The 13672-nt window shown below is 41.4% G+C and overlaps 1 protein-coding gene across 2 annotated transcripts in view; it reads left to right on the top strand.

The window, feature by feature from the left end:
* The window catches only part of LOC115093945 (RNA-binding protein 44-like), a 219062-nt gene that overhangs the window by 20264 nt on the left and 185126 nt on the right, over positions 1-13672 (top strand). For both annotated transcript variants that reach the window (XM_029606424.1, XM_029606422.1), the window contains exons 2-3: positions 9419-11088; positions 11478-11536. In XM_029606424.1, the coding sequence (XP_029462284.1) occupies positions 9535-11088; positions 11478-11536 (1613 nt within the window). In that variant the 5' untranslated portion in view covers positions 9419-9534. The remainder of the gene's footprint in view (positions 1-9418; positions 11089-11477; positions 11537-13672) is intronic.

Raw genomic sequence — 13672 nt, forward strand, 5'->3', positions numbered from 1 at the left:
GTTAAAACCTAATAATATAACTATGGAGAGTCTATGGAACTGTTTTGAAGTTAGATTCATCTATAAATAAATTAACTGAAGTAGTGTTGAAAACCTCCAATTCCTCTGTACTAAATGCAGCTGAATTAGAAAAGCAAAGAATGGTAACAGATATGATAGAGAAAAAAATATCTCAGGTGGAAAAAATTCAAAGTGAAAAGATTATGGATGGTAAAGAAGTAAATAAAAGATTGGAAAATATGGTAAGATATTTAAATATTAGTTAATAATTTTCCTATTATAAAAAAGATAAATCTTATGGAATTATTTAGGAACTATTTATTACAATCATTAAAAATATCTGAAAAATGCTTACTGGTCATAAGGGCATTTTACCTAGGGGACAGACCAAGATCAAAAGGAATTAAGTGATAAAGGATTAGATAATGTTTGCAGCTCCATAGATATATCAGACTTATTACAGAAATCTCAAGATGAGTTAGATATAAAGACAAGGGGTACTCTGTTGGTCCAATTAGCCTTTTCAACAGATAAGGATAACATCATGAGGTCTTTCTTTTTGAATAAAACAAATACTTTTTATGGCCAGAAGGTATGGATTTTTCCTGACCTTATTAAGGCCACACAAGTTCGTAGGAAAAATTTCCTTCAATATAGGGAGAAAGTATTAGAAAAAGGCTGCTTCAAATTGAAATATCCATGCAAATGTCATATAAGATTGAATGGTTGTAATTTATTTATTTACAGATCCAATAGATCTTAAAAACCTTCTTGAAATTTAATGACTGGCATAGAGTAATAATATGATCTAGATAATGCATTGTTTTTCTTTTTCAGGCAAACCGTTCAATTACACTAGAATTTCACTTCTCTTTTCCTTATGAGATTGTAAATTGATGACATGAAGGATAGACTTTTTATTACTTTAATACAGTTGTATTGATTTATTTTGCTTAGTCAATCCTTGTAATGTTATATTATTTGCTGCAGTTATTTGGAACAATAAATAAAGAATTAAAAAAAAATAATTTAAATAAATATACCTCTATCATATCCCCCCTCAGCTGTCTCTTCTCCAAGCTGAACAGTCCTAACCTCTTTAGCCTTTCCTCATAGGGGAGCTGTTCCATCCCCTTTATCATTTTGGTTGCCTTTCTCTGTACCTTCTCTATTGCAACTATATCTTTTTTGAGATACCAACAAACCAGGAATTTCTGTTGCCAAACACACTATCTAGTTAGCTATCAGATTGCATCTCCTCTTGTTAAGCCCATGCGGGCCTGAATCTGGTGGGTCCTGTCAAGGTCGGTCACCATGGAGGAGATCTATAAGGCTGTGACCTGGAGTTCTCACTACATATTTACAATTTATTACTATTTGGATAGGGACTCCTGACATGACAGTAGGCTCAGCCAGTCTGTCCTAAGGAACCTGAGATGAAGAACCCAACTCTGTCCCTCCTAGGTCCATTACTTTTTATTCCAGGCTACCCCTATAAAGTTGAATATGCAAAAAAAAAAAAAAAAAGACTTGCCACCAGAAACAGTTGTACCTGTTGGCACTGTTTTTGGTTTCCTCTTTTTTTCATTCGGGTAACCTGCATCTAGGAATTCACCACTTGTGAGGGTTGCCATCTTGTTTGTCCTTGGGGAAAGCAGGATTGCTTACTTTGTAATAGGTGTTGTTTAAGGACAGCAGGATATCAGTCCTCACAAAATCTGTTGGCTCCTCCAAATATAAGCTGTTAGACTGAAGGGGCTCCCACATGAATGCATGGCCGTATAGTGTGCAGGACATGTACATAGTTCTAAAATGTTGAGATGAAGGTTCCATGCTGGGCTCCATCTGATGATGTCACCCACTTGTGAGGACTGAAGTCCTGCTGTCCATAGAGAACACCTGTTATAGGTAAGCAACTCTGCTTAATCCTGCCCTTGTTCCCATTCCCTCTGCTTGTGATTTAGTCTTCCCTTGCGTCCCTGATTTCCATCTTTCCTCCCTTTATTTGTGCCTCGATCCCTGCTCCATCTCCTAGCTTCCCTACCCCCGTTGTCTATCCCCCACCCTTCCCAGGACAGATTACAGATTCCTTTTCTTCTGAAAGAACTAAATGCATTAACCAGAGACACAAGAATGTCATAAAACATCTTGATTTTTATAAAGTACAAATTAACATGTTTTAGTATGCAAATACAAATGTACCATATTTGCCACAGAATTTTCAAATTTTTGAGTGGAATTTACCTTTTTGCTGCTGGAGAAAATTGGGAGCTTTGGCTACAATGAGTAGAAAATATTTTTCAATAAAACAGAATTTCTAGAATAGGGATATCCAGTCTTTGAGGGGGCTGCACTTCAATGTTTTTCTAATAAGACAGTTAGAAATTTTCAGAATTATTTTGATGTATTAGAAATGTATTTTATTCTTCATTTAAACAAAAAATACAGATTTATCATATAGGAACCTCTGTTGTCATATAAAAAATATTTCCATACATGTCACAAAATGGAAAAATGTGTTACAGCAAACACAAGAAGGATAAAAAATTGTTAAAAACATCTAGAACTATGTGGCAACTTTAATAGCATGCTTTATAAAAAGTTATTTTGATTGATGGTACTTGGTATCGGTTAATGGAGTAAAGTGGCCATGTAGCCCTGACCCTGCTTCTGACATCCTCCTTCAGCTGTGGTTCTAAAAGTATCTTTCAAAATGTATCAATCAGAATATCTTTTCATTTTGTAAAATCATACTCTAAATTGCCATGTTATTCTAGACTTGTTTTATTTCTTATTTTGCTTTTAATTTTTCCGGCTTTATGACTTACTTCAGCTCTTTCTCCAGCTTTTCCTCTTTTGCATCTCTCCAGATTCTCCCACTTGCCCCCCCCCCCCCCAACCCCTAGTGTACTTTAATGTGGGAGGCACTTAGATCAAATTCAGGCAGCAAGCTCCGCTCCCTCAAACTCCTTCTCCGTGCAGACACCTCGAGCAGATATGCAGTCTCACAGGACATGGACAGTGTAATAGAAGTGGACCCTTGTTGCTGTGGTGTAGTTGGGACCGCCTAGGAAGTGAGACCCCCTAGGCCCACACTGACAGCTGGTGGATGTGCCCTGGGACAAGACTGGTCAGGAGCTTCACATTTAGCAGCCCCTTTCCCTGCAGGTTGAGCCCTTCGTTCTGGGGTCAGCAGGACTTATGCAAGAGACTCAACGTAGGGAGTGGTAGAAGGTTCAGAGCCAGGCAAGGGTCGGTGACAAGCGGCAAGCAGGAGTAGTCAGTGTCCAGGCAAGGATTAGATCCAGAAGTGTGACTGAAGAAAAGACAGGAGCGAGGTGAGGACTGATGAGCCAGGGCAGGCTTGATGAGATGGGGCAAGGCTGGGCAGGACAGGCTGGAGAAACGAGGCAGGCAAAGTCGAGATGATGCTGAGGAAACATGCACTGCAAAGCAAGAGACCCATTCTGAGGCACTAAGTGACAGTCCCATGGTGTTTAAATGGCTCTGGGGCCTGACATCATTAGAGCATGCCTCAAGCAGTTTTCCACCGCGAGGCTAGATATTGTGTCACATTGTGCATGCATGCGCCCTAAGAGTGGGTGGCACATGAGGAGCCTGATGGCAGCATTCTGGACGAGCGGGGGTTCTAGAGGCGTCCTGGCCTCAGCATTAGGGGTGAGCAGGGCTGTCCCGAAACCAGCCAAATGTAACAGTACCCCCCTCCCTTGGCTTCTGTGGGGGTAGTGCAACAGTTGGGTGGCCTGAAGATTGAATGCCGGCTCCCAAGAATTTTCTTCGGGTCCATAATTCTTTCAGGGAGTTAGGTTCTCCACTTTGTTCCACTGTCTTCTGGAGTCTAAGATCTCTTGTACTTCATAATTGGCGTCTGACTCAGAGACTGTTTCCCTGGATTTCAGTGGTCATTGTGATGGCCAGGAGAGGATCGATAGCTTTAGTAGCGAGATGTGGAATACATTGTGTATTTTTGGAGTGGGCAGCAATTTAAGCTTATATGTTATGGGTCCAGGTTTTTGCAGAATGGGAAAAGACCCAATGAGTCTGAGCACAAATATTGTCAAGGGTACCCTGAGTCGAAGGTTCTATGTGTGGAGCCACTCTAGGTCTCCAGGCTTAAATTGGGGAGCTGGGTGTCTTTTCTTATCCTCCTGGCTGCCTTGGTGAGTAACTGATTGGTTCTTTGTTACAGATTCTTGAGATTTTGACTGGAAGTGGTGGTTGCTGGACAAGGTACAGTAAACAGGACAGGGAGTTGTACCTGGGGGTTCTTGCCATGGACAAACTGGAAGGGTGATGAGCCCATAGAGGTACCAATGAGATTATTATGAGAGAATCTGCCCATGGAAGAAAGGTAGCCTAATCATCTTATCCCTCATTGACGTATAGCTTCAAGAAGGTTTGAAGGACCTCTATTGATCCTTTCTGTTTGTCCATTTCCTTGGGGGTGGTAGGCAGAGGTACAGTAATTTCAAACGTTTTGCAGAGATTCCTCCAGAATTTGGCTATGAATTGGACATCTCGATTTGAAAGGATATGAGTCCATAGAGGCTGAAAATGTGCTGCACAAAAAGACAGGCCAGTTCTGGTGCATATGGCAATCCTTCAAGTGGTGTGAAATGAGCCATTTTTAAGAATCTATCTTGACACATATCATGGTATTGCCATTAGAGAGATGAAGGCCCATGATAAAATCAGTGGAGAAGTGAGTCCAGGGTTCCTCAGGGGCTGGCAACGGCTGTAACAGCTCTCAAGATCGGGCATGAGAGCTCTTGTGCTGGGCACAGGTGGAACAGGACTCTAGGTAATGCTCTATATCTGCCTTCACCAGTAGTGGTGAAAAAGGAGTTCTAGGGTTTGGGCATTTCTGGAATGTCCTGCTATATACGCAAGACATGGGCCCATTTCCAATACCTTCTCACAGAATTGCTTGGGCACTATCTTCCCGGGTGGGACTGGCGTGGTGGCAGTGATGATTATCCTTGTTAGATCTATAATATGTCGAGGCTCCGGGATATCCTCCGTCTGGAAGGAGCTTGAGAGAGCATCTGCTTACTGGCTGCTTGCTGCTGGTTGATAATGCAGCTCGAAATTGTAGCCACTGAAGAACATTGACCATCTGGCCTGTCATGGGTTGAGATGTTGTGTCTGTTGTGGGTATTCCAGTTTTTTGAGGTTGGTGTATATAGTGATCAGATATCTGGCTCCTTCAAAGAGGTGGCGTCACACTTCTAGTGCCAGTTTTACAGCAAGAAGCTCCTGATCCCCTGATTTGTATAGTTTTTCATTGCTAGTCAGAAGTTCTTAGAGAAGAAGGAGCATAACAGAAGAATCCCTTTGTTATGTTAAGCGAGGACAACCCCTACCGCAAGGGTAGAGGCATTTATCTCCATGACGAAGGGTCGAGTAGGATCGTAGTGTCTCAGACAAGGTCTGTGTGAGATTGCTCCCTTGAGAGAGTGGAAGGCTTGTATTACATCCTCCGACAAGTATTTGATATCCATGCCCATTTTTAGTAAGGGCAGTAAGTAGAGCTATGAAAGAGGAAGAACTCAGCATAAATTGTTTATAATAGTTCACAAACCCGAGGAATCATTGAAGGGCTCTAAATTCTCCAGGCTGGGGCCAGTCTAAGATGGCTTTCACATTAGTGGAGTCCATGTGAAAGCCACGTCGGGAGATAATATATCCCAAAAAGGGAAGCTCCTCCTGCTCGAAGGTGCAATTCTGCAGTTTAGCATAGAGATGATGCTCTCATAACCTCTGTAGTACTTGCTTGACGAGCTCTCAATGTTGCTTCAGGCAGTGGGAGATTGAGGATATTGTCGAAGTAGACGACCACATAGGAGTACAGGAGGTCTAAGAAAATTTAATTTACCATATTCTGGAATATGGTAGGGGTGTTACAAAGCCCAAATGTCATGACTAAATATTCGTAGTAGCCATCTCTGGTATTAAGTGCCATTTTCCATTTATCTCCCTTGCGTATGTGTACGAGATTGTACTCTTCCCATAAATCCAGCTTGGTGAAAATCCTTGACCCCTGCAGGCCATTCAGTAACTCGGAGATAAGTTTCAGAAGATACCATTTTTTCTTAGTAATGGCGTTAAGGCCCCTGTAGTTGATACAGGGACTGAGGTATCTGTCTTTCTTGCCAATGAAGAAGAAGCCAGCCCCAGCCAGGGAGCAGGACAGCTGAATGAAATTTCTTTCCAGGTTCTCTTTTATATACATGGTCGCAGTTTCTGATATGATTAACTGCTCTGGGTATTACATGGAAGGAGATCATCTCCTTATGGAGAAGACCGGTCTGGAGAGTTTAGTTTATTAGCATTTCTATACCGTCACATCAGAATGCCTTCACGACGGTTTACACATTAAAACCCACAAGAAAATACATTGTTTCGTTAAAATAGTAACAATAGAGTGAGAGGCACAGTCACCTCAATCAGACGTCCTGAAAGGAAGTCTCCATAAACCAAGAAGATGATGACAGTGTACTCCAGAGAGGTTGTAGGTATTTCTGTACCGGCGGACCAAGGATTCAGAGAAGTTTCCACCAGCTCCGGAGTCCAGAAAGGCTTCGGTGCAAAACCAATAATGATCAATGGACAGGCATAAAGGAACCAGCAGTTGTGGAGTGAACAATGTCCAACCTAGGGTTGCCTCTCCAGTCAACCTTAGGTGTGGAAGTTTCCCAGCTTTTCCAGACATTGGGAGACAAAAGTGCTCCTGACAGGCAGAATACAAATATAGTTCCAGCTGCCTCCATCACTGCTTTTCTTCTGGTGAGAGCTTGGCACAACCCAGTTGCAAGGGCTCTTCAACAGGCTTCAACATCTGATTGGGCAGAGGCGCCATAGGGGGCTAGAAGGTAGGGCACTAGTTGGATAGGGTGCTGGGAAACCCTAGATTTCTGGGCCCAATCTTGGAATCTCTGGTCGACTCGGGAGGCCAGGAAGATTAGGGCGTCCAAGGTGGACGGGACATCGCGACTGGCCTGCTCATGTTTGATTAGTCCCTGACAAAAAATGGCTGTTAGGCTACCCTCTTCCCAATGTAGCTCCAAGGCAAGATTGTGGAACTAGATGGCGAACTCCCTGATAGTACACAAGCCTTGCCGGATGCAGAGGAGCTTTGCTACCATGGATGAAACATGGTGGATTCGTTGAAGACAAGGCAGAATTGGCAGAGGAACTCCCATAAATCCTGGAGTATGGTATCTTCTTGCTCCCATAGGGGAGAAGCCCAGGCAATGACAAAACTTATGTAACCTTGGCCTTGTCCATGGGAAATAAAGCAAACTGAAGTTCGGAGTGCATTCTGCACTGGTTCAGGAAGCCTCTGCACTCCTTAGGATGCCCATGGTAACCTGGTGGTAGCAGCAGCTGCAGAACAGGCCTCAGGGGAGAGGCTGGCCCAAGCGCAGTGAAGTTACCGGAGGAGGAGCTGAGCTGGCATCAGGGCGTTCATTCGGGCCACAAGTCTCTCGAGAACCCCCTTCATTTAGTCTATGACTACTTGCTGTTGCTGAATGCATTGAGCCAGACACAGAACAGCCTGCAGAACAACCAGGTCTGCTGGATTCATGGCCTTAGCAATCTGTAATAGAAATGGACACTTGTTGCTGTGGTGTGGCTGGCACCACCTAGGGAGAGAGCCCCCTAGGCCTACACCGACTGCTGGCAGATGAGACTGGTCAGGAACTTCACCTTTACTAGCTCCTTTCCCTGCAGTTTGAGCCCTTGGGTTTGGGGGGGGGGGGGGGGGGGGCTGGTAGGACTTAGGCAAGAGTCTCTTAGGGTAAGATCGAGGGCCAAGCAAGAGTAGTCAATGTCCAGGCAATGGTCAGATCCAGAAGACAGGAGTGAGACAAGAAGGACTGACAAAGCAAGGCTGGGCTGGATGAGACGAGTCAGGCAGGGCAAGGACAAGATGACGCTGAGGCAACATGTACTGCAAAGCAGGAGACCTGTTGCTGAAGCACTGAGTGAGTGTTCACATGGCGTTTAAATGACTCTGGGGCCTGACATCATCCGAGCGTGCCTTAAGCAGTTTCCCACCGTGGGGCCTACATATTGTGCATTGGTGTGTGCATGCGAGCCATAGGAGTGGGTGGTACACGAGGAGCCCGATGGCAGCATTCTGGACAAGCAGAAGTTCTAGTGGTGTGCTGGCCTTTGTGTTGGGGGTGTGCATGGACAGTCGCAGGACTGTCCCACGACCAGCCAAACATAACAGGCAGGACCAGGAAGAAACTGGAAGACCGCCTGGGCACTGGGCAGGCGAATGAGAGCAAGCTCTGTTCCTCCTCCTCCCCATGTACCTTGAGGCAAGCCATAAGAGGGAGGACTTAGTTGACTGACTGCAGGCAGGTGCAGGAAATGTAGGTGACAGGAAATGAGAAAGCTAGGCCTCCACTCTGCCATTCCCCATGACACTACAACCCAGTACTCACGCAGCAAGGCAGGTCAGAGGACTTATTCAGGCTTAGCCTCTGCACTCCTGATTTTGCTCCATTGCTTTCCCAGTTCCAGTGGTGACTCTTCCTAGCCTCATGATTTGTGCAGGGCCTTTCTGCCTTGAAGCTGCCAGTGGAGTAATCAGTGCAGGGGCCAAAGGGAGAACTATAGGAGGAGTCAGTAGAGCTCCCGGTCTCCCTGTGGACCAGATGCACGTCTTTAGCAGGCTGGATTTTGGTTCCCATGCCATATATTATACATCCCTGTTCTGCAGCCAAGGGGTGATATGCAGCTCTAAGGAGGTAGACTCAGGAGTAACATAAGGAAACTATTTTTCACAGAAAGGGTGGTGGGTGCATGGAATAGCAATCAATGGGTGTGATAGAGGCCAAAATAATAATAATTAAAGAAAGTGTGAAGTCAATATAGAAGATCCTTAAATTAGTTTTGAACAGCTCACATTTTACATGGGGTCAATCCAGTACTCTTTTTTTTTAAGCTGGTTTTATCTCCTGGTAAGCATAGGTTCTGGTTTTCTCTAGTTACCTGAGTTTTTGTCTCTTATTTTGGTAAGAGCTGAGAGTGCTACTGAGGAACTGTAATAGTCAAAAGTACTTTGAGAAGGATTAATAACTATGTTTATAGTAATTCTTAGGGCCTGCTTTATTAAAATGTTTCCCATCGAGACAGAATTAGGAAAAAACCTTAGTCAATTGGTCCCTTAATAATCAAATAATTATCAGTCTGGCGAGAAGCTGTTAAGAGCTTCATCCTGTTTTTGACCACAGGCTGTTTATAATAGCGATGGACCTATCAGGATGTGGGAGAATACATGATGACTCTCTGAGAGAGATGAGAAATAGAATAAGAAAAGTAGCCCTATGTATGTATAAATAAACATATAAACTACATTTTATTTCTCTTTATTTTTACTCAGATGAGGTTTTGTTTCATACAGAAGAACAGAAGTCCTTGAAATTGAGCAGCATTTATCAGAGATATCAGAATGAGGATGTATGTGAAAGATATGCCTTCAGTGATCATGGAGACACCATGAACATGGAACAAACCTATAACATCAAGGAAATAAGTCGCACTTGCAAAGTAGACAAGCAGTGCTTTGAAGCTAAAGAATGTTATAACATGGACAGTCTGCCAAAGAATCTTCAAAGGAAAGCTGGTACCTATGTTTCAGAACAGGCATATTCCAGAATCCAGTTGATGCTGGCTGAAGAAGGCCCACCACTTATAGATGAAGCATTAGATACAGAATTTAAAATACATAGGAGACACCGTGATAAACATGTCAGTATTTCACAAGACAAAAATAGAGGTGAAGCTGATAGCATTGAGGTGGTTGACAACAATGTAATTTTGAAGTACATACCAAGTAAAGAAGAGAAAATAAAGTATTATGAGGATTTGGAACTGAAGTATCAGAGCACTAAACAATATAACCCTTCAGGTAAAACCTCAGCTCAGGAGGAAATAGGAATACCGGATACAGAAGTTATAAAGATGATAGCTACTGTTTATGAAACTGTAAATAATGAAACCAGATGTAGCCTAAACCATGATTATCACTTGGGAGATGCTTCTATTGCCTCTGGTTATGATTTAGTTAAGGGGCTGAATGAAACAAATGTTATGTCAGCTTCATCTTCAGTCCAAGAATTGAAACAATCTAAGGATACCATATCTCTCAAAAAGTATAAAGATTTGAACTTTAGAAATGTTGGGGAAAAGCAGGTCCATACCTATGTCCTTATTCCAGACCACACACGTTATGTGATATCACCTGCAAATAGGGTGTCCTCTTGTAGTGTCTGCCCAAAAATTCTGTTAGAGCATGATCCAGAGAATCAGCAAGTTATTGATGAGGATACTTCAGTTTATAACACTGACCTGATGTCACAAATAATGGAAAATAAAGAGTTTGCAGTGGATACATTGGACTTAAACAATAATATGTTACAGATGTATGAAGATTCTCATGTACTAAAAGAGCAGAAAGAAACCATGGAATCCATAGAGTTTCACTCAGATGACCTGGAAGATTCAAGCACCGATATTTCTGACGATTCATTTTATACTGTGTCTAGCAATAACAATAGTGATAGCAGCCTTCAGAGTGATACCCTGCTGAATTTTGTTGAACTCGCTGAAGTTTCAGCAAATGAAAATCAGTGCCTTTGTAGAGAGGCTCTAGGTGGTGAAGCTATTGTAAATACTTTTGATACTGCAGACTGTATTACTACAGAATTTAAATGTCTTGCATGTCTGAGCAAAGCAGCCTCCAATATTAAGATGACAGTAAACCAGAGTGTGGATGCTACTTCAGATTTTAGGATTTATTTCACCACTAATAGGGCTACTAATGTTGAGACTTTGATGGTATCAAGAGGAAACAACACAGAGTTGTCATTTGCCAATAAGTTCATGGCCAAAGGATGGCAGCATGAGAGCTATAGAAGTGTTGGAAGTAATACAGATAACTATTATGTCCGAAGCAATGTGCAGGAAGTTGGCTCTCAGACCATTTGGGTCGGTGCATGGGGAAATCACGTAGCAGATTTGAGAGAAGTAAACTCAACTTCATTAATGCAGGTAAATTTTAAACTCAGAAAATGTTCTGATAACTTTAATTAAAATTATTTGTTTTCAAGTTAATGTTGTTAGTATGTTAGGGAGGAGGAATAGCCTAGTGGTTAGAGCAGTGGACTATGAACTAGGAGACCAGGGTTCAAGTCCAGCTGTCGCTCCTTGTGACCTTGGGCAAGTCACTTTACCCTCCATTTCCTCAGGTACAAAAACTTAAATTGTAAGCCCTCTGGGGATAGAAAAATATCTACAGTACCTGAATGTAAACCGGTGTGATATCTCAATTGAGATCAAATGTTGGTATATAAAAATAATAAATAAATAAAAAAAAAACAGTTAACTAATGTGATGAACCTTTCTGGTTTAATGTTCTTTTGTATGGATTTTATTTTAAGGATTCTCTGAAACTGAGAATTGATAACGTTGGCATAGAGTTGACGAAACTTGCAGAGAGGTATGTTGTTATAATTTTAATGAACAATATATTTTTTTATTTTTATTTAATATTTAAGTTATTAACACGTTAGTCATCTCAAGATTTTTAAAATTATCGGGAACATGAATGATACCTTTTATCCTCTTAACATTTGTTCAAATGTATTAACAAAACTCTGAGAGGACATTAGCTCTTTTGTTATTCTAAGTTTGTGAATCTTTCCCTTCAAGAGACCATCTATGTAGCCCTAAGAAGGTAGCTTTAATGTGCCCTTTATTGAAAAGGGCTGCCTTAGATCCTGAAGACCTCGGGATGCCTGGTCTCTTCCCTTCTGTTTTTGACCAAAGTCATCGAGAATGTAGTAGTATAACAATTTCAAGACTTTGTTGATGGGCACTGCATTTTCAGTGATATTCAGTTTGACTTTTGTCCAGCCTATAACACTGAGATTTTACTTGTTTTTAGCATCTATGTTTTGAGACAGTTTGTTGGCGGAACACATTTTCTTCTAGTTTTATTAGATATCTATGCTGTATTTGGTACTCTGAAGCATGACATTTTGGTTAGTAGAGTGAGTAATTTGAGAATTTCTTTGACAGTTCTTTCTTGGTTGACATCTTACCAGAATGAATGGTTTTGGAGATTTGCTTTGGGGAATGTCCCTTCTCGTTTTGCTTTGAAGAATCTCTGAAAGTCAGCTTTGTTGATGTTATTTAATATCTGTATTTTTCCTATATGTCAGGTATTAGCTAGCTTCGGGGTCAGACTACATTCAATGCTATTGAGTTATCAATATGACTATTCCAGCTGCCCTGGCAAAAATGTTGTATTGTCTTCATGATATTAAAAAGTAGTTGTTTATGAATTGCTTAGTTTTGAAATTGAAGAAAACTGAGATTTTGCTGTTAGCCCATTTTCCCATACCTGTTGTCCTGTCAAAAATCAGATTAGATGGGATATCAATTGCACTCCTGCTTCAGGTGCAGAATTGGGTGTCTGCATATATTCCTCTATCACTCCAGCTCCATATTAAGGTGGTGGTGAAGAGTGCGTTTTTTAAAAACTTTTATGGTCCATCATGTGAAACCATTTCTAAATGAATCTGACTTCAGAACTGTTGTGCAGGAGAACTGCAGTGCTCTCTATCTTTGATTGCCTGTTTCTGATATGAAGGCCTTGCAATTAGTACAGAATTCAGCTGCTAGGTTAGATTTTAAGGGAAACATCAAGAGACCAAATTATACCTGTTTAGGTGCTGTACGTTAGAGAAAATGAGGAGGTTTTTGTGCTATTCAGGATCCTAATGCTGTTATACAAAGCAGTCAGTGACTTAGCCCCTAGATACTTTAATTCATTTCTAAAAGATTTTTCATTGATAAGGCTGAATTAAGCATTACGGGTGGGTGATATCATCCGATGGCACAAAATAGACGTCTCTCCAAACTACTAGAGCTTTGAGCTCTACTGAGCATGTGCAGGAGTTCCTGTGTGGGCATTCCCTCTTGGGCCTCCTCAGTCATTTTTTGTTCAAGCCGATGCTCTCTCCCTTTTTTTCTTCACTGGTTACACTGCTATACAAATTTTTAGAAATCATCTGCTTCAGAGATAGAATGTGCCATTTATTGATGATGTTGAGCTGAATTCAAATATGACAATTAAACCAGCTGATTGACTATTGTGTCAGTGGTATTTAAGTTTTTACATTTTATGTCTGTCTATTGCATAGATAGTAGAGTTTTAATCATAAATTGTGAACTTAGGTCTTTTCATGTATTTATGGTTGCATAATATTTCACCTGTCCTGTTTATGTAATACTTTAAATTAAATCAAAAGAATTATGGAAATAGAGATGCCAATATTCAGTAGGCTATTTAGTGGACAAGTTATAAGCTGGATAACTTGTCCCATATATTCAGCAGGATAAATATCCCACTGAATATACTTGGTTATCTGGATACATGTAGCTAGATAACTTAAAAACTTAAAAGGCTATGTCTGAATATAGCCATTTAGGAATTTAAGTTATCCAACCTTGTGTGGCCAGATAACTACTTACCCAGATACCTTTTTCTCAGAAAAAAACAAGAATTAAAGGGGTCTATGTTCAGATTTTTTTCTATCCCCCACCTAATATAAAAGTTGCCTTATTGGGC

The sequence above is a fragment of the Rhinatrema bivittatum genome, chromosome 6 (assembly GCF_901001135.1).
Source record: "Rhinatrema bivittatum chromosome 6, aRhiBiv1.1, whole genome shotgun sequence".
Lineage (NCBI taxonomy): Eukaryota > Metazoa > Chordata > Amphibia > Gymnophiona > Rhinatrematidae > Rhinatrema > Rhinatrema bivittatum.